Source organism: Onychomys torridus, chromosome 23 (assembly GCF_903995425.1).
Source record: "Onychomys torridus chromosome 23, mOncTor1.1, whole genome shotgun sequence".
Classification (NCBI taxonomy): Eukaryota; Metazoa; Chordata; class Mammalia; order Rodentia; family Cricetidae; genus Onychomys; species Onychomys torridus.
In genome coordinates this window covers 22817358-22844616 of record NC_050465.1, presented here as the reverse complement: position 1 = coordinate 22844616, position 27259 = coordinate 22817358, and the positions used below count along the sequence as shown (strand labels likewise).

At 44.6% G+C, this 27259-nt stretch overlaps 2 protein-coding genes across 2 annotated transcripts in view; one reads left to right on the top strand and one right to left on the bottom strand.

Moving 5' to 3' along the window:
• Arhgap28 (Rho GTPase activating protein 28) overlaps positions 1–8980 on the top strand; it is a 169682-nt gene extending 160702 nt beyond the window's left edge. Inside the window, exons 17-18 of the mRNA XM_036173361.1 lie at positions 2827–2891; positions 6019–8980. Of these exons, the coding sequence (XP_036029254.1) occupies positions 2827–2891; positions 6019–6101 (148 nt within the window). The 3' untranslated portion in view covers positions 6102–8980. The remainder of the gene's footprint in view (positions 1–2826; positions 2892–6018) is intronic.
• A 16716-nt stretch (positions 8981–25696) lies between these two features.
• Positions 25697–27259, bottom strand: part of Lama1 (laminin subunit alpha 1) — a 130227-nt gene continuing 128664 nt past the window's right edge. The window contains exons 62-63 of the mRNA XM_036173624.1: positions 26601–26823; positions 25697–26031 (exon numbers count right to left, since the gene is read on the bottom strand). Coding sequence (XP_036029517.1) covers positions 25871–26031; positions 26601–26823 — 384 coding nt within the window. The 3' untranslated portion in view covers positions 25697–25870. The remainder of the gene's footprint in view (positions 26032–26600; positions 26824–27259) is intronic.

Below are 27259 nucleotides of genomic sequence, written 5' to 3'. Positions count from 1 at the left end.
GAGCCAAAGCAGGAGAAGAAAGCTGCTGGCAAAGGGGACGTCCCAACTAAGAGACCGCCTGTCCTTCAAGCAGGGGTCAATACAGTCTCCACCTTGGTAGAGAACAAGAAGGCTCAGCTGGTGGTGATTGCCCACGACGTAGACCCCATTGAGCTGGTGGTCTTCCTGCCTGTCCTGTGTCGAAAGATGGGGTTCCCCTGCTGCATCATGAAGGGAAAGGCCAGGCTGGGGCGGCTGGTCCACAGGAAGCATGCACCACTGTTGCCTTCACACAGGTTAACTCAGGACAAGGGTGCTCTGGCTAAGCTGGTGGAAACTATTAGGACCGATTACAACAACAGATATGATGAGATCTGCCGCCACTGGGGAGGCAATGTCCTGGGTCCTAAATCTGTGGCTTGCATTGCCAGGCTAGAAAAGGCAAAGGCCAGAGAACTCAGCACTGAGCTGGGTTAAATACACACTGCTAAGTTTTCTGTACATAAATATAAGCTTAAAAAATTATCTTAAAAAATGGCATTAGGAAGGAAAAGGAGAGCAGAGCAGCTAACAGGAGTCTAAAGAGTCATGGAACTCTGTTGCTGGCCCAGGCACCTTAAAATACCACAGTTATCATAGGTAGATGGCCATATAAAAACTTGAAATCTTATTGTAAGGATGTTGGCATCTGGTAAATTTCTAAGTTATGTAATAAATTAAAAAATCCTCAATTAGACCTTTGTGGAAAGAAAATGCTCTGGTCCAGTGAGATGCTTAGTAGGTTAAAGGTGTTTGCTGCCAAACTTGGCGGATGACCTGAGTTTGATACCCAGGACACACATAGTAGGAAGAGCCCACAGGTTGTCCTCTGACCCCTAGTCAGGCACCGTGGCACATGCGGCCCTTCCACAAATAAGTAAATGGTATTTTCTAGAGACAATAGTCCTAATAAAAATGAACTAGGCCTGGTGACTGTAGCCAGACTCAAGTCCCCTGACCAACTTCAGTAGATCTGTAGCTGCCCAACCTCTCCCTTAGAACTGAATACCTCAGCGGAAAAGTTGTAAACTGGAGTAGATGGAAAGGCTCAGCGGGCCTGAGAGCAGAAGTCAATCACAGCACACGCATGGTGGGAGGAAAGAGCCAACCCCTTTGTTCACATGCCGTGGCACACACTGATAGATAAAGGTTCAGTAGCTGTAGGTTGTAGTAAAAGTTGCCCTACCCTATCGACTGCTAGACACTCTTCTACCTAACCGCCTCCGTGACTTTGTCTACTCTTGGAGCACATTTCTGGCAAAAATACCAAAACATTCAGTGGAGAAAGAATAGCTTTACAATAAATGAGGCTCTACTGACTGGACCTCCATAGGCCAGAAAAAAAATAATAATTTTAATCTAAATCTCATCATTTAAAAATTAATTCAAAGTGGACTGTGGATTTAAATGTATAATGAGAAATGTGAATACTTTAATAAAATAAAAGGAGAAAATCCTTATGACCGGACAAGTGATGAGTGCCCTGGTCTTAACCCCAGAAGCATATGAGATAAAATTGAGGTTAGAACTCATCAAAACTGAAACCTTAAAGAGTGAGGGGGGCTGTGAATAGGGTGAGCAGACAGCCTGAAATAGAGGACGAAAGTACTTGGTACTCTGACCGTAAGGGCCAAGCAGTGCAGTCTGAGTGGGAAGAGCAGGCGCAGGCATTTTACAGATGAGCGCTCTGCTGCTGGGACAGATATCTAAGATGGCTTATATAGAGAGAAGGTTTCTTTTGGGTCCGCTGTGGAGGTTCCGTTCATGATCAACTGATCCTGTTGCCTTTAGGCCGGTCATAAAGCAGTCCATCGCAGAGTGGGGCAAAACTGCTCACCTGCTGGCTTCGAAGGGAAAAGAGGAAATGTCTGGGGTCACACATTCTCCTCTGAGGGCATGCCTCCAGGGGTCTGAACATTTGTACTAGGTGCCACCCCTCTTAGGGGTTTACATGCTTCACATGTATGAACCTTTGTGGACAGAACAGGGCAGCAGTGGCCATCCTGGGCATGATGAAATGGATGTTTTGCCTGAGTCAACGTCAACATTCTCTCCATGAATTCACATTACACCTTCACAAGATGCTGCTATTCCTAGAAGCTATGAAGGATACGTAGAGTCTGCATGTACTATTTCTAAAATTGATATTCAAACCTACAGTTACCTCAAAGATTACTTCACTGAAAATAAAAAGACTAAGAGTGGAGGAGAGGGAAATGCCCTCCATCCCCTGGATAGTTGCAGACTGTTCTCGAATCGCTGTGATTGACACGGACCTTTTGAATTCCCTTATCCCAGCCTTCTAAACTTGGGATAGAAAAACTGAATTGGGCGATTGCCTTCTCTGACTTCATTTTATTGTATGACAGACTTGGAAAGAAATCACTTTTAGGTAATTTAGGTGGTTCTAAAGGTGTTTTTTAAAGCACTAAGGAAGCTTAGAGCTGTAACACGGGCTGAAGAGGGAATGTATTCAAAGTCAGCAAACACAGAAATGAGCTTGGCGTCTTTGGAATGGAGAGAATTGTGTTCAGTGACAGGGCAGCATTTTATAGGTAGCCTCATTGACATCACCGCTTCTTTCCAGTGGTGCCAATGTTCCCAGCTAGAATTGGTTCTCTGTTGCCATGGGCCACTGAGCATCCCATTGGTTGGGAATGTCTCAGCCTGTGTGGACCTCAGTTCTTATTGCTGTTCATGACTTTGGTCATAAAAGTGTGTGGGGTTTTTCATCAAGATGGAATGACTTGTCAGTTTTCACCGTGGGTCCCGAAGGAACCCTCAGCTCTTACCCTCTCTGTTTTTCAGTCACAGTTCATCTGAATGTATGAAGATGCAGAGCCAAAGGTTATATGAAGTTGGTGGAAACATAGGTAAGCATCATCAACCATTTCAAGTCCCATATTCCATGACACATTGCTATTGTTATAGGGGTGGGTTGTTTTTTTTCCCACACATTTTCTAGATAAAAATAAAAATCACCAAGTGTCTAGGGGCTTTATAGTTTCATATAAAAACAGTTTCACAATTTTTCTCCAATATTCTCAAAATTGAAGTAAGGTAAAGACTTTGGGGACCTTTTCAGGTGACTCTTTAAAGTTAGAAGCCACCTCTTGCTGGACTTACAAAACAGACCAGAGCTTAGAACTTCCAGGCTTACAGCCCAAGGTCATTCTGTTTCCCAGTGCATGCGCATAGGTCAAGGGCGATTCCTTGTGTCTTCTGTGGCTGACATGTTCCTGTGTTCTCTTTCATTTGTGGACAGTGTTTCTCTAATTTCTTCAGGGATGTCCTTTCCTGCCCAATCAGGGCCTTTCTCTACCTGTGCCTCAGTTTACCCCTGCACCTTAACCTTTTCCTTCCCATCAGCATCAATCCCACCTAAAATTTTTCTTTCTTTCCATTTTTTTTTTTTTTTTTTTTTTTGGTTTCTTGAGTCAGGGTTTCTCTGTGTAGCTTTGCACCTTCCTTGGAACTCACTCTGTAACCCAGGCTGGCCTCGAACAAACAGAGATCCACCTGGCTCTGCCTCCTGAGTGCTGGGATTAAAGGCATGCACCACCACCGCCTGGCCATTAAAATGATTTTCAAAGCACCAGGGAACCTTGGGACTATGACACAGACTGCAGAGGGAATGCCTTCAGTTCTCACAACACAGAAATGAAACGTGGCTTCTCTTAAATGGAGACTTATGGGCAGTGACAGGACAGTATTAAGCAGTCAGCCATGTCAGCACCACCACCTGCCTCATGTGGTGCTCAGCTATGCTGGCAATCACAGCACTACAGAAGTTACAATTCTGGAGGATCGTGAGTTTCAGAGCACTTGGGAAATATGGTGAACTGTAGCCAGACACTTTTCTCTGTCCTGCCCCAGTCCCGAGGTCCCATAGCCACTTATAAAATAAACACACAGAGACTTATATTAATTACAAACTGTTTGGCGTACCGGGCTGCTGACATGTTGCTCCTTGGGCTGCGGGGTTGGCGTCTGCCCTGACTCCGCCCTCTTCTCCCTGTGTCTCTCTTGGATTTCCTGCCTGGCTCTTATCCTGCCTTACCATAGGCCAAAACAGCTTCTTTATTAACCAATAATAGTAACACATATTCACAGCATGCAGAAAGACTATCCCACAGCAGTGAGCTTGTGTCTCAAATACCAAAAAAAAAAAGAAAGAAAGAAAGCCATTTCTGTCCTATTTAGAAGACTTCTGACACCTTCAAGTCCACTCCCATCCCTTTTCCACTTCACAACACACCTTCTGTCAGTGGTCTCTTACATTTCTTCTTCCAGTCTCTTCTCTTGAAACCACTCCAGTCAAACGTCCTCCTCAGCATCTCACCACAGCCTTCCTCTCATCCAGGACACCAGAGAGTGCACACTGAAATGCAGTCACTGCTTTTGTCTGAGTTACTGCCTGGCTCGCGCTTTCCCATCTAAACACGCTTGTCTCCGTTCACTGCTGGGGACAGCGTGCGCTTCTGAGCTCCCTCCTGTTTTCCCGTGTCTCTGTTGCTTCTTGGCTCTCGTGGGTGTAGTCCTTGGAAGTCTGGGTCAGTACACACACCTTTGCTGATATGCCACCCTCTTGGTGATGTCTTTCTACACCATATATGCTCCCTGCTTTGTTTCCCCCTAATATCCCTATCACTAAGACTTACTTTATGGTGCACATATTTGCTTACTGTCTAAGTACCCAGAGGAGAAGTTTTTGAGACCAGAACAGTGCCTGTCACCTCCATAGAAATTAACAAAATGTCCATTCTTTTTTCCCCCTTTAAAATTTTTTTTGAGATTATACTTACATCATTTCCCCCCTTCCTTTCCTCCCTCCAAACCCTTTAATAACACTTCTCCTTTCTCTCTTTCAAATTTATGGCCTCCTTTTTCTACTATTGTTACATGAATATATGTATGTACAGATATATGCCTAAATATAACCTGCTCGGTCTACATAATGTTACTTGTATGTATGTCTTCAGGACTGCCCATTAGGTGTTGGTGATCAAATTGGTATGATCTTCCTTGTGGAGGACTACTTCTCTCAATAAGCATTCCTTAGTTGCCTGTGGTTGTGTTGAGGCCTTGTGGTCTTTACCCCATGAACTTTAAATACCTATTTTGTTATCTTTGTTCAGCTCATGTTTAGGCAGCATGTTGGCAATATTTATGGATATAGCTCCTGACATTACTGGGAGTTACAGTCTCACATGAGACTCCATGACCCCCTGGCTCTTACACACTTTCTGCCCTGGCTTCCACAATATTCCCTGAGCCTTGGGTATGGAAGTCGTATCCACTGGGGCTGAGCTCTACAACTCTGCATTTTGATTGGCTGATGTTTTCTGTAATGGTTTCTATCTGTTGCAGAGAGAAATGTCCTTGATAAGGGGTGAGCACTACACTTACCTGTGGATATAAGAACAAATGTTTACAGATTGTAGCTAGGGATTATGCTGGTTTAGTAAGGTGGTGGTTGTAGCTTCTCCATGATTCGTGATTAAGTAGTTCTAGGAAGTTTGCTAGGTTTCCAGTACCAGCGGTGATTTCTGTCTTTGAGCGGAGAGCCATTGGTTGCAGCTAAGGCGTGTGTTTCTCTAGGGCGTCCTTAGGGCTGACGTTCCATGCTGGCTCTTGGTTTCAGTCATCAGTGGTGTTTTGATGTTTGGTGTTGCTGTTTGCATTCCAGTGGTAGTTTGTGTTTTAATAATTATGGCTTCCTATTTCTTTCCACAGTATCTCTGATATACTTATTCCTCTCTATGCATATAATTCAAGGTTTGGCTTGTCACACATTTCCCATTTGTTCCTTTCCTGTGTTTTTAATTTTTTTCATATCTCTTGCTTATTTGCTCTAAAACTCTTTATCTTGCCTTACAAAGGCACACTACCACACCACCACACCTGACCCTTACTTCCTTCCTACTTTTTAATGTAGATTCTGGGGATAGAACTCATGTCCTCATGCTTATTGGCTTGAGCTTTTTCTCTTTCTTTTAGGACAACACTGTTTGGATCCTGATGCATATATATTAGATGTGTATCATGTTAATCCTCATGCAGAATGGGTGATTAAGCCCTAGCCACATCTTTGAAATATGCCCAAGATGCCTCTTGCCTTGTATTATATGCCAAGAAGATCCTGCATTTGTGAGGAAAACCACACTGCCCTGAGGTGTTTGCTCCTGTAATCCTGGTTCTCCTGGAGGGGCAGAATCTCCAGCTCTGTCAATATGAACTACAGAGGAGGAGCTGGTTCACACTGAGCTGAACTTTATCACAGTTCCTTGGTAAGAAGGTGTGGCCCAGAAGCAAGGCCAACACTACTCACTATGGAGCTGTGAGGCAGAAATAGACCTGGCCCTGTTGCTGGGAATAGGCCGCCCTTCTGATGTGAAGCATACAGTATTTATGGTCTCACTGCTCCTAGTTTGGAAGGCCTTCAGTGTAAAGAGAGCTGTGCACCATGTCTTTCTGTGCCTCGTGCTCCAAGACAACTTGGTCGCACCCTGGTGCAAAAGAACTTTCCCCCTCCGTTGAGTGTTGAGATGGTGTTTTATGGTTCCTTCTCTCGTGAGCACAGATCCTCATTGCAAATCCCAGTCTTTGCTTCCAGAGCCTCCTTTGTAGTCCACAGTCACAGCATCCCTTCACTCTTTTCACAGTTGTGGTGCTCAGTGAATAAATCACCTTTCGTGTGTCAGCATGGATTTCCTTTGCAGATCAAACACTTTTTTTTTTTTTTAACATTTCATAACTGCAGTCAGTTCTGCAGCCCCAACTCACAATCTACAGACATGCATTTACCCACAAGGGCTGAAAAATGCAGAATTGATAAGTTGCAAAAGTGCATCTGCTTTTTGATCATTAACTGGAGACGTGGGTAAGCACTGTGGATTAGCACTGGGCTGTGGAAGCTGGAGAGTGCCTCACTGTCCGCATCTTGCGCAACTGACATCTAGATCTGCAGTGGGGAACGTTCAGTCCTCGTGTTTCTAATGGGAACAAATCTACAGTGGACCGAGGGACAGGGCCGCTCTGCCTTCTGGAGACTGAAGATGGAGACTCATTTATCCCAGCTCTGCTTCATCTTCCACTGACCGAGAATTGGATGGACTCCCAGCAGTTCCAGCATTTCAGACCCAAGTGCCAGTGCCCACAAAATTCACTTGCAAATGCTAGAGAACTGTTTCCTTGCCTGTGTACCCCACGTCCAGATCTAATGTGAGCTTACTGCAAATGCATGTGCAGAAGAGATCTCACAGGCTGTGTTATGCCGGACATTGAAACAAAACATTCTGAACTCCAGCAGTCAGACCATCCTGTTGTAGAAGCAGAGCGATCTGTGCAGTCAACGTGCAGATCATTTTACTTCTGACCTTCAGGACTTTGTTATACTCTTCTAGAAACACAGAAGCCAGTTTGTTTGATCTATTTATGAATTTCCATTTCCTTTCTCTGAAAAGCCACTAAAAGCCAAATATGCACTGCAGAGGTTTGTGTGTGTGCCCCAGTGTTTGACCAGTTTCAAGGCCACCCAGTGGGCCTATGAGTGTGTGCAATGAGTATATTATCATTTTGTGGTGCAAGCAGCGAGTGAGCACATCACTGTACAGCTGCTGGATTCCAGGATATCATCGGAAGAACCCTGCCACACATAGAAGCCATTCTTCTAGAGCATCTCTGTGGTTCTGTAAATACGTAGACATAGTCCCATGTTTCTTTGCATTAGAAGCATCCAGTTCTGTTGTATTTGTATAGGAATTGCACAGATCTGTTCATTTCCAGAGGTTTTCATTTCATTTGGCTGAAGAGACATTAGAATCTGCATTAGCTTTGGTCATCAGTCTTCAATAAGCAGCTAGTCAATGGCAAGTAGCGCCCAGCAAGGCTCTGCATTCTGTACCCACTTTTGTGTGGTTTCCAATGCCAAGTGTTGGCTGGATCAGTAACTTGAAATTAATCATTTCAGTTTATTCAGGAACATGGCAACTTTCAAATAACTGTTGTATAGAGGGCAAGGCCAACATCAAGGTCAAACATCGGCTATAACATTTTGTTCTTACTCAGTTGCCTGGAGAAGTTTCAGTAGACATGCAAACTAATGTTTGTGTGCTTAAGGAGTTTCATTTGCTGATTTTATTCTGAAAGAACAAACCGTCAATTAAATTTAAAATGCCTCTCATTTGAGTATTGAAAGAACTTTGGCCTTATTAAGAGTTGGTTTTCAAAAGTCCAGTAGCTAACCTGTTAGAACAAGTGGGGTGCTTGCCAACAAAAGAGAGGCCAGATACATGGCTAGCAAATGAAATTCTGACTGGCTTCTCACCCATCAAGTGCTTTTGATACACAAGTAGAAAATAATATGATTTGGGAAAGAATTAAAGGAAATGACTTGTAGGAACACACCTTCCGGAAGAAATTGCCTCATTTCTCCACTATCCTCCCTAAGAGGTCCTTTTCTATGCAGCCCAGCTGGGAGATGGTTCTTCCAGCCAGTGGTCTTTGGACGAACTGGAATACTGATTCCTTACAATGTATATGTGCAGTATAAACTACCTCACCAGCCTTTCTTGGGAAAAAGAATCAAATGGACTTTAACATTTTGTTGTTGTTCGACTGTCCCCAGGTCTTACTTAAGTTGCGCAGTTATCTTTTAGTGTATGTTTTGATATATGCCATTCACAATATAAAATAGTTTTAGCAGTGCCGTGTGGTGTGCTCTGAGGGAGTCCTGTGCGTCCCTTAGTGATTGTCTCGTGTTTCTAACCACGTGGGGACACAGGTTGTCAGGAACTGGTGTTCATCTTGTCTGCCTGTGTTTCCCACTACTGTCTCTGTATTTCCTCTGAGAAGTCAGAAGATGGAATGTCCCTCTTCTGAGCAAATGTGTGTTAACTCTTTTCCATGTGTGTGTCTGACTTGCCTGAAAAGACTGTACATTAGGGGATATAGTACTCCCCTTGACAGGCATTTTCAATTGTTTTCCATAAATATGTCACTTAATAAAAAGTAATATGACATGGGATTAAAGTGTTTCTTTCAAACACATCACTGTTTTACACACTCTCCTCTCATTTGAAAATACCATCTTTCAAGCATTTCTTGTCTTCTAAAACTTGGCAATTTAATTAGGAAAAAAATCATATATCCATGGAAATGCCAACATGGTGTGTTTTCTCCTCAAAGTTAGAACATTGAGTCTTTTGTTCCATCAACTCTCATTAAATAGGATGTGGGCATTGACTTTTACCCATAAAAATAAAGAGACAAAAACTAAACTTACTCCTGCCAGACTCCTTGCATCCGTGTGCACGGTGCTGGTCGAAGATGGTGTTTAAAGGCGTGTGCCTGAGCCCAGCCCTGACAAGCTCCTGTCATCACAGTGAAGGGCAACTGGGGAGGGAGATTGGGGGATAGCGCCCACTACCTCATAACCTTCGCTGGTGTCACGATTTCAGTTACATATGATAGGACAACTTTTACATATGTATGAAACTTTCCATAAATACAAGAAATATTTTGATAAAGTTCAATAAATGTTCTTTCTTTTTAAAAATTTCAACCTTTTACTGTCTATCCTAAGCAAAAGGCAAAAGCAATAAAATTAAAAAGGAGAGCGGGGGTTCAGCGATTCACATGCTTGCTGCAACCATGTGCAAGCACGTGGACCTGAGTCTATTCCCAGCAACCACATCGAAAGCTGGCACAGCACCATTCACACATGCACACACAGATGCACATATATACACACTGGAAGCTGCTAAAGACAAGGTTAGGAAATCAAGGGTGTAGATGTCAGCAGAAACACACCTTCCTTCCTAACACACACACACACACACACACACACACACACACACACACACACACACACTGGAAGCTGTGGAAGACAAGGATTAGGAAATCGAAGGTCTACAAGTCAGCAGAAACACACCTTCCTGCCTAGCACAAATGAAACCCCTGGGCTCAGTCTTCAGAAAGAGTAAAATCTTTTTGCAATTTATTTGATTATTGATAGAGGAAATCCTCACACATCTTCCTTTTAATAATTTAGCAAGGGCATGGCATATTGATCATTATGTAAAGTCAGTTTTTATGTTTGCAGCAGAGAATAAAGTTTTAAAACTTCGTTTTACTACAGCAGCAAACAGTAAAACACTTTTTGAATAGTTTTAACATAATATATATCAAAGCTGTTTGCATAGAAGTTAAAATGTAAATACATGTAAATTGCACCATGATTGGAAATGAAAGACAAGTGACATATAATTCCTTAGAAATACAATCCAATGTAATCCCAACTGTAGCATCAATAGGATTCTTGGTAGAAACTGACAAACTAGTTACAAAATTCATACATTAACACAAAAGATCTAGAACATGTAATCTTACCAAATAAGAGGAAAGGGGCCTTCAGTGAATCAATTCATTGCTCACTATAAAACTTTAACTTCCAAGATAGTTTGCTGAAAGTAAAATGAAGCATGCTGGCATAACAGGCCAGGAGGGTGTTACTGGCATTCCACTGTCCTAACAACCAAGTGGACAATGGGTAACATTAGAACAAGTGGGTATCAACATGGATTAATTAAAAAAAAAAAAAGGAAGAGGAAAAAGTAAACTGGACCCCTGGCATTGCAGACCAGAACTTTCACAGGTGGTTGATAGAGCTGATGAGACTGTCAACTCTGGGACTTCCAGTAAATGCCACAGAGAAAAACCAGTATGGAGAGCGGCCTGAAACACCAGCCCTGGGGAGCTAAGGCAGAAGACCCTGGGTATCAGGTGAATCTGAGACTCCAAAGCAAAACCATCTCAGCATCACAAACAAATGCACAGGGTAGTTTTCTAAGGAAATGAACATGATACCCAAGATTGAAATTAGACTTGAAGACAACTGTAGACAGCTACTTATCCCAAGAGAATATTAGGAAGTCAACTAAGCACACTACAGATTGAGAGAGAGAGAGAGGAAAAAAAAAAAAAAAAAAAAAACCTCTTCAAATTTTATTTGACAAATGACTAGTACTCCGGAAGCATAATGTATTCAGCAATTGGCTGGCAAGATAGCTCAGTGGGAAAAGGAGCTTGCTCCCAAGCCTGAATTCCATTCCCAGGACCCATGTGGTGGAAGGAAAGAACCAATACTCACAAATTGTCCTCTGACCTCCACAAGTGCACTATGGCATACCCCCCCCACCCCCCCCACACACACAGCAGAGAGAGAGAGAGAGAGAGAGAGAGAGAGAGAGAGAGAGAGAGAGATACAATACAATTTTAAAAGAACTTGGTAAGAGACAAGATAATTCTTAATGTGGGCTCAAGACTCTGACATACTCCGAGACACAAAGTTTATGAAAAGTAACACACAAACAAATTCAAGTCCCCCTCATCAAAACTCCAGTGGCAGTTTCCACAGAAATAGAAAAATGAGTCTAAAATTCCCATGGAAACAAAAAGGCTTCAAATAGCCGAGAGAATCTTGTGCAGAATGAACAGTGTGCTGGCAGTACCATAAAACCCAATTCCAAACCATGCGACAGAACCCAAGTAAAAAAACAAAACATGGTACTGGTACCACAACAGACCCACAGAGCTGCAGGATGCAATGGAAGACACAGAAATAAATCCACACAGTACTAGCTGCCTGAGTTTCAACAAAGATGACAAAAATGTACCTCGGAGAAAAGATGGCTTCTTCAACAAAGAATGCGGAGAAAATTGGATATCCACCTGCAGAGAAATGAAACTATATCCCTAACTCTCACACCATTAAAAAGAATCAACTAAAAATGGACCAAAGACATTAGTGTATGGCATGAAATTGAAATACTGGAGCTAAACATCGCTAAACCTTCAAATACAGGCAGACAAGTAGTTCCTGAAGAGTTGCAGTAGCTCAGGAAACCAGGCATGGAGAAGTGGGATGACTTCAAACCAAAAAGTTCCCACAATGCAGAGCAGTCGGAGGCCTGAAGAGAATCACAGAGTGGCAGAAGACCCTGCTATATGGTCTCCTGACAGGAGCAGTCTATAATGTATAAAGAATTAAAAAAAAACTCAACAAGCAAACATTCCAATGAATAAAAAGGCAAAGGAACTGAGCAGATACTTTTCTGCTTTTTTTTTTTTCTGGTTTTTCGAGACAGTGTCTCTCTGTGTAGCTTTAAGCCTTCTCCTGGAACTCACTTGGTAGCCCAGGCTGGCCTCGCACTCACAGAGATCTGCCTGGCTCTGCCTCCCAAGTGCTGGGATTAAAGGCGTGTGTCACCACTGCCCGGCAACACTTTTCAAATAATGAAGTCTCTATCGTCAGTTGTGATAAAACATTGACCAAGGCAACTTATAAAAGAAATTATTACTGTATGGTTCCAGAGGGTTAGTGTCCATGGTGGCAGAGCAAAGGCCACCATGGTGGCAGGGACAGCTGGGATCTTGCATATTAATCCACAAGCAGGAGTAAACCACTGGCAATGGCAGGAATCTTTGGAAACCTCAAAGTCCCCCGACCCCAAGGATTCAATTCCCCCAAGGAGACTGCACCTCCTAATCCTCCCCAACAGTCCACCACTGGAGACCATGTCATCAATCATGAGCCTGGTGGGTGGGGTGGAGGGGTGTCTCATTCAAACCACTGCAGCCAATGCACAACAAACAAACAAACAAACAAACAAACAAACAAAGCTCACACTCACAGACTTTATCCACTAGGAAAATACAAACACACACCACATTCAGATGACTCTGGCTCACCCTGGTCAGAGCAACTGTGGTAAAGAAAGCAAACCAGTTCTGACAGGATGCAGCAGGGTAAGATGTCTGTATGCGATTTTTTGTTGTTTTTGGAGCTGAGGATTGAACCCAGGGCCTTGCGCTTGCTAGGCAAGCGCTCTACCACTGAGCTAAATCCCCAACCCCCGTATGCGTTTTTGGTAAAAATCAATTAGTCCAGTGCTATGGGAGTCAGTTTCCTTGTGCTCCAACCATCCCACATCTGGGTTTGTGCCTGGAGATGCCCGCATGGCCATGTTTATCCTGCATTCTTCCTCATAGCCAAGTCAGAAGCATGGGTGTCCTGTGACGTAAGACTGGGTAAAATGTGGTTCGTATAGATGGTGGCATTTAACTCAGTCACAAGAACAAAAGTGTCATTTGCAGCAATTGGAGGGTGGCCCTATGTGGCCAGTCCCACAAACACAAGTGTCATATGCTTTCCCTAATAATACAGAATGGCGTGAGCCTAAAAGGTGGACTAGCAAGAAGGGGGATAGCAAAAGTGCGGTGAGTATGATCAGATCCCACTGGGCAGGCAAGGGTGTAGCTAAGGGAACCCTACAATTAATATCTACAGCAACAGATTTTTAAATTAAAATCACATTTCACTTCTAAAGAAGATACACAGATTGTCAAAAAAATGGAAAAAAAGTAACACAGTGAGTGAAACACCCCAAACTAAAGGTGGGTCATGATGAGAGGTGTTATCAGAAGCCTAAAAGGGTACAGTGACTGGGGATGTGTGCCACTCAACACTCAGTGATCTTAAGGTTAAGATCTATGCATTTCCTTACATGTACTTGTTACCTCTGGGGGTGGGGAACTCTGCAATAACATATATATTCAACCAGAGGAAATAGCGGGTGTGCTAAGATACTTAGGGGGAAGTGTACTGGTGTTTGCAAGGTTTTTACAATGTATTTTAAGTCATTGCATAGATGTAACAGAAGATAACTAGACAGATAGGTAGGTGCCAGTCCAAATGTAATAAAGTAATTACAGACAATGTCCATCTGCCAGCCAGTGTTCAGTCATACTCAATGCTGACAGGGAAAACAGAATTGTGAAACTGCCTTTGGTCCAGTGTTTTAACTATCGTCTATGTATTGGTTCACTGTTTGTGAACTTGGACCTGACAGTTACTCACTTAGTGATGGCTCTGCCACCTTGTAACATTTTACAGTGTGTGTCTGCCCTGGAAAATTCTCCTCCTCACTCACCCTCCACTGCTAAGTTTGTGGTAAGACTTGCCACAGCAGCTACAGTAGCCGTGCAAGAACAGGGGCACCCTGCATTTATTTTGAACCTTTCTTTTTACTTCATTCCCGATTGACACAGGATGTTTAAATTCATGTACATTTTGTGATGATCAGAACTGACATATTCATCATGCAGAACATGAATTTCTTTGAGTTAAGAACATTCAAGCTAAATTCTAGCTATTTGAAATCTGCATCATTAACTTAATTCCTCCTAATTCTAACTTAGTACCTATAGACCAACCCCACAACTCCTTCTCCCTCGTTTTCCAGGCCCATTGGTAGCCACAACTCTCTTCTAGGGTTCTGAGATCAGCATTTTTCCATTTTATATGCAGTGGAGATCGGGTCCATATACACCAGCTGTTATCTTCAATAGCTGTCTCATTTTTAACAATGTTGTGCTTCCCAGCACCCATCACTAGAGGGCAGCAGAGGATGCTGATTCAAAGCTGAATCCCCATCGAAGCTGATTTCCCTGGGCCCACCACTGGGCGGAATCCCAGGTCCATCCAGAAGGGGCAGTGGCTCTTCCAGTCCGCACTCCTCCGGGACCCTCTTTGCCCAGGACAGGACAAGGGCGCAGAGGCCACTATTCAGAAAAAGTCAGGCTAGTGGAAGTCCTGGGCCCAGAGAAATCAGAACTGACCAAGGACAGGCCTTGAGTTCCCAAACTCAGGGCAGAAGCCCTGGCTCAGACAAGGGGTAAAGTGGCCAGATTTGCAGACCCCACAAGCATGGGAGGTTGGGGAAGCTGAAGTGACTAACTTGCTGTCATCTTGTCCTGACTCCATTTTGTGTCTGCTTAGAAACTTTTAGACCCTGCCCCCAACCCTGCACATACACCTTGGTTACATCTGGGATTGACCACAACTGTGACCATGGTCCAGATGCATTAACCAAAATAATCATTTCGACAAACCAAACATAAAAATAACAGGAAAAGGTACAAATAAAATTATCATGTTGTGTCTGAAATTATGTCCTGCCAAAATAGATGTTGCAAGGTTACTCTGACCCTTATCAAAGATTGATGTAATTGTGCTCTTTTGTCTTTAAGAATACTGTACCCCCACTTTGGCACCAAGATTCTGACTGGGTGCTAGCCAAAAGGAAGTACTCTGATTTGGTCTTCCATGCATGATGGCCTGTAACCTTTCACCTATGCTCTACCAGTGAGAATCAGACCAGAGCTGACTCAAGGCAGGCCATCCAAGAACGGAGAGCCACTCAAGAGAGCAGGAGAGGAGAGGCACAGCCAGGGCTGCCTCTTACATAGTGCTCATCGGCACAAATGGCAGCAGCCTATCAAAGAACACTATGGGTAGAACCTGCAGCCCTCAAGACCTGCCCCACAGAAGAGAACAGCTTCTCAGCCATCTTATAACTTAGTCCTCCCTCCAACACCTGGCACACCCGCACTGCGAGAAAGGGAATGTGAACAGTCGTCAACAAACATGCACCAAACGTGGTGAATGAATTAGTTTATTAGGGTTACATACATGAGTGTGGGGGACAAGTTACAGGAGTGGGAATGTCACTGCAAGCCCACCCCAGTATGAAGCCCTGAAGCTCTCTGTATGACTTACAGGCATCTCCAGGCCAGAAAGTCTTTCAGAGGCAGCTTGTGTGAGTTGCCTCAGCGGTCATCTAAGCTTATGGAAGGGGAACTTTGTGCAGCTGGTCAGTTTCAGGAACTTCCTAAGATTTACTTGTGAGCTCCTTCCTGAGTTTAACCCAGTCTCCCTTTAGAACTTCTTGAGTCTCAATGTGCTTATGAAAGGAACTGCTACACATCAGAAAACAGGATCCATAGACTCTCATAAGGGATGAGCATTAGTTTCTGATGCTGGGGACATGGTTTAGTGAGAAATAAGTGCCTGCCATGGAAGCAAAACTGACCTGGGTTTGAATCCTAACACCTACATGACAGTGGGTGACCCTAGAGATGGGGGTGTAAAGATAAGTGAATCACTACAGCTCATTGGCCAGCTGACCTAACCAATTAGTGAGCCACAAAAGATAGAAAAGAACAATGGAAGACACCTAATATCAACTTCTGACATAAGGAGTCACACATATATGCACATGGAGCACATCCACATGTGAGCATGTTTACACACACACACACACACACACAAAAGTATTTCCTGGCAAAATGGTAGTGTCCAGTGTGACAACTGAAGAAGTTGCCGCTTTCCGAGCTCCTTCACCATGTTTCTGGCAGCCCTCGAATTCTCCAGCAGAAGACCTCAGAAATGGCTCCCAAGGGAAGCATGCTCCTGTCACAATGTTTCACCAACATGTATCATGACATTTGGGATTCCAAGTGTCATGTCATAGCTCTCACTGGTAGCGAGAATGGGAATGACTTTAGAAAGATTCTATTTCCCCCAGCTATACAACCTGCTGGGACATTTGGAAAAAAATAGGACATACACATCAGCTTTCCCTGGGGATTCAAGTGAATGTATCCCCATGACCAGTGCCCCTTATACAGTCTCATGCATCTAAAATCACACCTTCAACATATTCTAAGAAAGAACTCACGGCTGCCAACCCTAAGTCTTCTAAGACAAGAAGGAAGCTTGAAGCACAGAAAACCCCCTGATGTGATATAACTAGAATATAGTGGATACCTGTTCTATCTATGACTATCTATGGTCTATCTATGACTGTGGTTATATACTGTGTATCCCAATATATTGTGTGCCCTAATAAAGCTTGCCAGAGGATCAGAGGACAGAACCAGCCACTAGACTAGACATAGAGGCCAGACAGTAGTGGCACACACCCTTAATCCTATTACTCGGGAGGCAGAGATCTGTCTGGATCTCTGTGAGTTCAAGGCCACATTGGAAACAGAGCCAGGTGTGGTGGCACACACCTTTAATCCCAGCACTTGAGATGCCATGTCTTTTTTTAGGAAACACACACACACACACACACACACACACACACACACACACACACACACGCCTTTAATCCCAGGAAGTGACAAGGCTGGGTGGAGAACAGTATATAAGGCAAGCAGCGACAAGAACTAAGCAGCCATTCAGCTGAGACCCTCAGGGCTGAGGACTCAGAGGCTTTCAGTCTGCAGATTCGTGGAAACAGGATCTGCTAAGGAGTTAGCAAGGTGAGTGGTTTGTTCTGTTTCTCTGATCTTTCAGCCTTCACCCCAATATTTGGGTCCAGGTTTTCTATTAAGACCGTTTAGCAATTCGTGTTACATATGCCTTTGAAGTATTTGCCCCTGGGGTACGGCCTCAGGGCTACCTGTAAAACCTGAGACACATGTACCCTGGTCTCTACTCTCCCACGTGGGCTTGGGTGGTGCACACTGACTCAGGTGGCCGGAGCAGCAGAGGACAGTACCTCACCTTTCCAGGACCCTAAGGCTATTCTCCTATCCTGTTTAGAGAGTTTTCTTTCCCAGTAAATTCCTTTACCCTGTAAGCAGACCCCAGTGGATTTCTCGCTATACCGGAAGAATAGTATAAGAAGACAGGAAGCAAGCAAGCGGTGGTGTGTGGGAGAACAGAAACTTCACATGGCTGGAGAAGGATGTCTGACGACTGCTGTGAATGTGATTCTCAAGGGACCTTCCCAGGGGGTAATGGCACTGGAGAGATGTCTTACAATCACCAGGAAATCATGTTGATATCGCAAAGACAGAGCAAGTCACAGTCGGTTCCTGTATGTGACGAGTGTTCAATGGAGCCTCGGTAAAAGCCATGGGAAAGCAAGTCAGAGACTCGGACAAGGTTAAACATGCCAGGCTTCACCCTCGACAGGGCAAGTTTCAAGAAAATGCTTTTCTGAAAAAAAAAAAAAAAAAAAAAGAAAGAAAGAAAGAAAAGCAAAAAATCAGAGTGGGGGATATGTGGAGAACAGAGTCTTTCAATTTGGGCTCTACAGCCTTCCTTGTGTAAAGTGGCTTCTACTTGGCAAAGGCTATCACTGCTGAGAGGCCCTGCATCCAGTGCCCTCTGTGGCTGAGTGTCTCTAAATACACGGGACTCAAGGGCTCACCAAAGTGGAAGGCAGTTCAGGTGCTGCTCAGGTTCTCCTGGGAGATCACATGCTTTCCTTTTCTGTCAAGCTTCGCAGACACCAAAAGACAGAGCTCTCCAAAGTGGACCATGGGATCTTCCACGGAGGAGACATGGTAGAGGCCTCCTGAGGTGTCCAGGGAAATGTTCTGCAGACCATCAAAGATGTGAATGATTAAAATCAAGTAGCAGGAACAGACTCACAAGGAAACAAAAGTACCAATAAGCTATGTTCCCAGGAGCCTCTACCTTTTACTATGCCCAGCTCTCTGAGGATGCCACAAGAGAAATGCACTTGCCAGCAGCAGAAATCCTGTCATATGATAAAGTTCATGCCCAGGAGAGCAGAGGCTTTCTAAATAACTGACTAACTGGACAAAGTAAGTCCATGTTCCAGTTTACAGTCTGGTGTGATAAACTCCATGGCTAAAAAACAACCCAAGGAAGAAGGGGTTCATTTGGCTTACAGGTTACAATTTACCATCAAAGGAAGCCAAGGAACTCAAGCAGGCCAGGAAACGAAAGCAAGGCCCATGGCCCAGTGCTGCTTCCTGGCTTGATTTCTATGGCTTGTTCAGCCTGCTTTCTTTCTCTCTTTCTTTCTTTTTTTTTTTTTTCTTTTGCTTTTCAAGACAGGATTTCTCTGTGTAGTTTTGGTGCCTGTCCTGGATCTCGCTCTGTAGACCAGGCTGGCCTCGAACTCACAGAGAACACCTGGCTCTGCCTCCCGAGTGCTGGGATTAAAGGTGTGCGCCACCACCGCCCGTCTCAGCCTGCTTTCTTATACAACTCAGGACCACCTGCCCAGGGATGGCAGTGAGCTGGGCCCTTCTCCATCAATCATTAACCAAGAAAATGCCTGACAGACAAGTCCAAAGGTCAGTCTGATGGGGGCAATTACTCAATTGAAGTTCCAGCTTCCCAGGTAACTCTAATTTGTGTCAAGTTGATAAAATCTAACCAGCACAGTCCTGGAGAAAGTTCACAAATTCTCTTCCCTACACCTGAAATCATTCTGCCCACGTCCCCTCGTTGAGCTTCATCACTAGGCCTACGTGAACTGTCATAATCTCTGTCAAGGACCATGACATGAAGCCTGGCAAACGCACGTTCTGAGGAAGACCAACAACCCAGCATAACCTGGCTTCTGTGTACCTGAAATGGACTCCACCACAGACTCCCACAGTGCTCTGTGGATAAATGTGAGCATCTCCCACAAAACATTCCAGACGCTACTAGACAGAGGGTGCATCTTCTAGATCAAGCCTGTGCTACTCAACAGGGGAGATGCCATTTCTGATGGGGGAAGGTAATTTCAGGACCTGGAAACCTTACACATTTCGTGCTATCTTACTGAACACTCCAGGAAACAAGGGAAATGACCCCTTTGGGCCTAGGATCTTCAAGTCCCAAACTCGGGTCAAGGACACATACTCCTAGGTGTTTTGTTCACCACTTACTGGTTTCTGCAAGCTGTTGGGTTTTGGCTGGGAGGAGAGGTTGGTCCAGAGGGCACTGAGGATTACTCGACACTAAGGACTTTATTGGAACAGACAGAGAGGTACCAGCATGGTGCAGCCCCCAAGAGTCGCAGAGACAAACTGCATTAGTGTCTCTGAAGAGTCAGAGCCTACCTGGTAAAGGATGAAGTATCAAACTCCTTTATGGGGCAAGGTTTATAGCAAGAGCCTGCAGGCAGGCTGATTCCCAGGAAGGAGACAAGGACAGAGGTGGGGAGTAGGGTGTGCATGGTACCAATACCTTACGTCAATACTCTTTGGTGTTAGCTGGCTTCCTGGGTGAGAATATCCCAGAGGACCTGTCAGTAGCCATCAGAGAGGAGAGCCACTGCAAACCACGTTCTAGTATCACACCCCTATAGTGACCACTCATTTACTCATCAGAAGGGGTGTGTGCAACAATTATTCCAATTAAGGGGCTAGTTTGGGACTCTCCTTTGCAGTCAGGACTGGGGCTACCAAGACACAGCTAGGAAAACGGCTGCATTGGCTCTGCACTACCCAACGACTTAAAATATGCTGAATTATAAAGTCCCAACATTAACTATACCATCTGCACGTCATTAGAGTGAGTAGCTGGGCCTCGGTCTATAGTCAGAGTTCCCAGTTACCCTGTTACTGACTCTGGAGAGAAAAAAAGTTCCAGATGTGAAGGCCTATGTTCTTAGAGTCTTTTACAAAATTATTACTCTACAGTGGATAGGAAGGTCAAAAACAAGCAAAGTAAGCTTTTACCACTGACAATTTGAGAAGTTGTGAAGAGGCAAATTGTTGAATATCTCACACAGTTTGCCTCCAATCCACCTTCTGTTTGGGGAGTTTTGTCTGTGTTGGTTACTAACCAGCTTCCCTTAATCTTTTAAGGGCTTTCTTATAGTTTAAAAATATTACTTAAGGATAATAGAAATTAACCTGTATTAGTAAAAGGCCCATTAGTGAAACTGATTACTAGAATTAGTCAGTGTATGTATTGGATTTAAGGAATAAAGCTTGATAGATAGCTCAAACTGGGAGTTGGTTCTGCAGTATATTAAGAACAAAAGAAACCCTGGGCTCTGGAGCTCAAGTGATGGCCCCTTGGATGGCATTAATGGTTGCAGCTTAAGTAAGATTTTTTTTTTCCCCAAGCATCAGATCCCCTGGAACTGGAACTGTTGGGAATTGAACCCAGGTCCTCAGGAAGGACAGCCAGTGCTCTTAACCACTGAGCCACCCTACAACCCCTAAGTACACAGTTTCATTCTGCTCCTACTGTAGAGTGTTGGGGGAACTAAGCCTCCATCTCTTCACCTGCACAGTGAAAGTTAATACTTTCCACGAAGAGTTGGTGAGGCGATTTGATCACATGGGAAGCTCCTTATTAGCTCCGGGTTGAGAGCAAATTCATTATCACCATTACTGTACAACACACTTGTGCATGCTGCTATCAAACGCAACCTCCTCTGTAACTGCTTCGGTAACAGGGAAAAATATTCTCAACGAAATGTGGGAATCTAAGCGCAGGGAATTGACCATTAGCCCCAGCTTTCCTGGCAAGGGGTGTCGGTACCAGGAATGGGGTCATCATGGTCCAGTAGTTCAAATCCTTATGTTCACCGAAACCCAGGAGGCCGTCCTGGTCCTTCCATCCATCTTCCAACCAGGAGCCCAATCCCGCGGCCAGGAGTCCAAACGCCGCCGTAACCGCCCAGTTCCCAGCATCCCTTCTCCCGAAATCAAAGAGTTTCTGCTTGGGTGCTCACCTCAGGACAACAGCTAGAGAAGACTGTCCCTATCCAACCACCTTGGCTGGCCGCCAGCCCCAGCCCCCGCCCCTCACGCCGTCCGTCACGCCTACTGTCACGCCCACCCCAGACCGACCCGCCCCCTCTACTCTCCCAGTTTCCAGACCCACTTCTCTGTAGGTAGAATCCGCCCTAATTTCCAAAGGCCACGCCCACTTGGGCGAGTCAGGCAGGAGCAGCCAGCCTATGGGGAGTAGTGGGCGGAGCCGACCTGTGGAGGCAGGGTCAGCAGCCGGGCGGGTCCACTTCGCCGCTTGGGGGCGGGGCTATAACTTAGAAGGATGGAGTGAGGGAGGGGCCAGGCTGATAGTGGGCGGGGCTGGCACGGTGGTGGGCGGGGGCTTGCATTGCTTTGGGGAGTAAGTAGGCCTGGCGACAGAAAAGGACTCCATGGTCCTTAGAGGCTGTGCAAATTTTCATATTCACCAACAATGTATGAAATTCCTCTTTTCTCCATTTCATTGGCATCACCGATTTTACTTAAACTGATTTGGGGGCGCTATAGGTATTGTAACTGGGCTGACATTTTATATTGCAATTTGGATTTATTTTACTTTTTCCTTATGGCTAATGATACTAATCATTTAAAAAATATCTGCTGGCCATTTACATTTATTTTGAAATGTGTCTATCAGATCACTTGTCCCCTCCCCCTTGTTTTACATTGGATTATTTGTTTTGTTGAGGATCTTACACATCATTGATCCATTGAGTGAGTGGCAAAGATTTCTTCCCATCTGTCTGTTTGCTATGGAATGCTTTTTGGTTCCCTTGTAATCTCGTCTCCACCTTTGTTTCCTGTACATGTCAGGCCACACTTGAATCCATTGTCTATGCCTGTCTCTTGAAGTGTCTCATCCATGTTTTAAGCCTTGCATTTAGACATTGGGTCCATGTTGGTTTTTTCACAGCACTACAGATAAGGGTCAAAGTTCTATATTTCTTGTGGATATACAGTTTCCTCGTCACTGTTTATTGAAGAGAATTATTTTTTTCCTTTCAGAATTATTCCCTCTAGTTCTGTGAAGGATGTTATTGGTATTTTAATGGGGGGTTGCATTAAAATTACTTTGGGTAATACAGGTTTTTAAGAAAATCAATATAAATTCTTCTACGTGAGGGAACTCCGTGTTTGTGTAGGTTTCTATGTATTTCTTCAATTTCTGTCACAAGTGTTGATTTGTATTATACAAGTGTTAGTTAAACTTACTCCTAGACTTGGATGCTCCCCCTTCCCTCTCCACTTCTCCTTTTTCTTCCCTCTTCATCCCTCATTCCCCATTTCTCCCCTCCCCTCCCTTTTTTGGTAGCTACTGTAAGCTGTATTATTTTCACAATCTCTCTCATAATTCTTGTTACTGTAATGAAAAATGCTACTGATATTGACGTGTTAGTGTTACAACCTGCAACATCACAGAATTCATCACTTTTAATAATCTTTTGGTAGAATCTTTACATTTTTCTACAGAACAGGATAATCTGGCTTTTTCTATTTATATGGCTTTTCTCTCTTTCTCTTACCTAATTGCTGGGTGAAAACTTCCACCAGTGTATGGATTACTAATAGTGAGAGTATGCATGGGCTGCACAATAGAGCCAGCCTCATTGGCAGAGGTGTGGGTGAGCAAACCGGAAATGGTGAGCATGGGAGAGCTGTCCCTATTACCCATCTGTCATGTGGTGGCATGGGTTGGGGAAGAGATGTCCCATTCCATCAATCCCTGAGGCAGGGGGGAGAGGTGGCTCTGAGGTCATAAGAGTGGGAAAGCTGGCCTTGCCCCTCATCAGCTGTAGCACGGGAGCATGACCCCTATGCAAGCCTGGGCAACACAGTAGAGCTGGCCCTGAGGTGTAGGTGTGGGAGAGCTGAAAGACAAGAAAGCAGGAGGGCTGGCCCTGCTCCTTGCCGAGGTGAACACCCCCTGTGCGGCGAGCTCCTCGACCAGCGAGGAAGAACGACCACCATTCGAGGATTCTTCTCAGATCACACTTTATTCTTGATTGAGGGAGATTGGGAGGTGAGGGGCCCCAAGAACCAAAAGGCATCTGCTTATATAGGGAACCAAGCGAACGGGTCAATCTGTGATTGGATCCCGCCAGAATGCAAGCACGGGGAGCCACGGGATAAGCTGAGGACATAAGACCAAATTACCATATACACGCATGCGCAAACCTCGAGGCGCGCAGCCCAGCAAGCATAGCCAAATATGGAGTTGTTTACAGCAAAAGCTGTCAGGAATTCGGCGCCATCTTAGAATGGCGGCTCCCCACACCCCTGCAAAGGGTGAATTCCCCCTGGGTGATGCTGGAGAGCTGTTGGTGAGGACAAGGGAGAGCTGTCAGGCTGCTCAGCCCTATAACTACCCAGGCCCAGAACCAGGGTTATGTGTTGGCCCACCCTCTTCTCCCCTTCTATGATCTGCTAGAGCACATGAAGGGACCATTTCTGCAGACCCAAAGCTGTAGGATTTCCACAACATAAGGTAACAACAGGATAATGAAGAGAAGGTCCAGTGAGGGCCCAGCATCGATGGATAGTGTAGCAGAAACCAGAGGCCTCGAACCAGACCAAAGACTCTTTGACATGAACACTTGCAAGTAAAGATGTATGGATAAGAGGATTTACAGCTTCTGTGGAGGGCCCCAAAACAGCTTGACCACACAGCAGCCATGACTGGCTTAGGGGCCTAGACACAGCTTCTGTGACAGGCTTATAGGCAGGCAACACGTAGACCCAGGAAAAGCCTTAAGCTGACACCACCCAGGGATCCACCCAGGGATGAGGAAGTTCCTGACATCCCAAACATTCCAACCATTAGATAAGGTGACCAGATGTCCCTGAGTCTAGCACACACCTATTTTTGTTTTACAGATACCACTAGACAATTGTCAGCCAATCAGGGTCCTGAACCCCAACCTCTGCTGTGATAAAACCTCTGCCCCACCGGAGCTCAGGGCTCTCTGCTCTCACCGCTGATTCAGACAGAGAGACCAAGCTCCAGAGCTTGAAATAAAGGTTCTTCGCTTCTACATGCAGGATTCGGTCTCCATGGTGGTCTTTTGGGGGTCCCCGTGATCTGGGCATAACACTTCTATGATGAGACTGATTTTTTTCCTTCTCTCTCTTTTTCTTTTTTCTCTTAAATTTTATTTTATTTTTTTTGGGGGGGGGGTTGCAAGGGCAGAAGGTGGATACGAAGGGATGGGGAAATGAATGGGATGGAGTTGCACGATGCAAAAGAAACAAAGAATAAATAAAAAAAGGGAAAAAGGGATAGTGAGAGTAGACACAGTTGTTTCTTCCAAATCAAAGAAATGATTTCAGCTTTTTAATGTTTAGCATGATGCTGCCCATGGGTTTGCAATATGTATTTTTATTATGTTTAAATATGATTCTTGAATTCTTAGAAGTTTGGTTTTGACCAGCAATAATGATAGACACCTTGAATCACAGTATTCCTGAGGCAGAGGCAGAAGGATTTCTGAACTGGATCCCAGCTTGCTCTACATAGTGAGTTTCAGGACAGCTAGGGCCACAATAGTAGACCCAGCCCAAAACGTAAAAACTAAATAACATAAATACCTTCCATTTCACACTTTCTCCTATTTTCCATTTCTCTGTTAAAATTTCCATCACTTCATTCACATAAAGCACACAAATATGTCATCGTCCTCTTCATGCTCAGGTAAAACAAGAGCTACTTTAAGGTCCTTGAGCGGGGCTTGGAGGCATTCTGGAGGTAAACTCAGAATCAGAAGTGAGAAGCTGACCTCTGTTATGAAGCATGCTCAAGGCCAGACTGGGCTACATAAGGGTGTGTCTAAACGATAAATAAATAAAAGCCTGGTCTGATAAATTCCCTCTTGAGATTGGCATTCATTGATTTCACTCCCTTGAAAAATTGGTCTCATTGCCCTGGTTGCTTGTGTTGAGAGGTATTAAATTATATCCCATCCCCTGTAATATCACATGTCTTAGACTCTGGGTCCTGTTGGAAGCCTTTGGAGAATGTTTTCTGTTTGGGTAAGAAACCAACTAGACTATGCTCAGGTCCTAATTTCTACCTGGTGAATATATTGTATGAAACTTATAAGAAAAGAGAGAAGAAATGAAATTATCCATATCTTGCTCTAATCTAATACAGATTGGTGATGTTTTGTTTTTTATGCTCAAAATGGAAACTAGGAAACATTGTCCAGTCTTCAGTGGAATATCCCATGCCCACAGAGATCCATTTGAAAAACCTGAAAAAGGAGGCCATGAACTCAACCGACATTTTGGACTATTTAATAGAGGTATCTGTTGTACATGTGGCTTTAATTCAACATAAATACAGCGTTTTTCTCTGGAAACATAACCTGAGTTGGAAATGAAATTGGAACGGAAGACACTTGAGTTCACAAACTTGTTTCTCCTCAATATCTTAACAGTGACTCTAAAGGAAGCTTCCGGCAGCAGTTCAGGATGCAGGCCCAGGGCAGGAATGGGGGAAGACTCCCCGAAGGTCAAAGGCTCTGCTCAAGTCCAAGGTTTGCACCTGCAGGCCTCTGCTCAGCTTGAGCTTCCTTATACAACCCCGGAATGAGGTCCGGCTGCTCAGGCAATTCTGCTTGACGTGGGCTGTTGAGGAAACAAGCCTTGATCAATCTTGTTGAGATAGGTAAGTTGTCCATTAGGGACAAAAGTGATCTCAAATGGACCTTCCATCAAATCAGGATATTTCCCACACACAGGGCTTTAGTGGATAGCAGAATTCCTTAACTTTTAACACATAACAACTTGATGGCATAGCTGTGACTTGAAAAGTCACGCAATGGGTGTTCAGGATTTGCAGTCATTTCTGGGGACATCTTCAATGCCCAATTCAAAGGCAAAATTGGTGCAAGAGGATGAAGCTTGTCTATCCCTGTGACTTAGACCCCCAACTTCGGGAGTCATCTCGGGCAAAGGTAGGATCTTTCTGCTTATCTGCCATCAGCTAGTGTTCTCAGTGAGAAACATGTATGTGAGGGTTATGCTGAATTCCCCACAAACGTTTAGGTATAGTATTTTGAACAGCTTTTCTAAAACAGTAAGACTTGCCATTGAACTGTGTATCTCTCCATCCCTAACCTGTATTCCCCTGAACTTATACCTCCCCCGAGACTGGGCCCCCTGTGTAGGTAAACAGAACCGGGAGTCATACATACCAGGATAGCCACCCACATAAATGGGATCATTAGTGTCTGCTGAGGTGGAGTGGGTGTAAGGGCTCTCGGCCCTAACCGTATTCCCATCCACCATCAGGATGATGCGGTGTTTGCTTTTCTGGGCTTGGAGTGTGTGCCATTTCCCGTCACAGAGAGCTGTGGAGGCTCTGGGCTCATATGTGGCTGTTATCCTGCCGGCACCATTGTTGACGTGAAATAAGACCTGAACAACACAAACACTTGGGTGAGTTTATCCACGTTTAGGACCACTGTCTTTATCACTGGATCTTAGCCAGAAGGCCAAGAAGCCACAGAGCACAGAACATTCATGAATTGTTCTCAGAGAGGAGCACTGACCATGAGAAAGAACAGTGGTGGACAGCGGCCTCCTCAAGAACTTGGACTCTAGCCCAGCCCCCACAATTCTGAATTCAGCGCTTCCTTCTCAGAGCATTGCGGACATTATTGGGAGTTTGTAGTTCTGGGAGACTGAGTATTGGCAGCAATTACACATGACCACTCACTAACTTCCCTCTTACAAACCACAGATGTGCTACAACTGTGAGTGGCAAACAAAAAGTGAGGGCACACAGCAAAGGGCAGAGAGGGGTTCTGGACTGAATGGTGCCACTCCAAAATTCACACGCTGGAGTTCTATT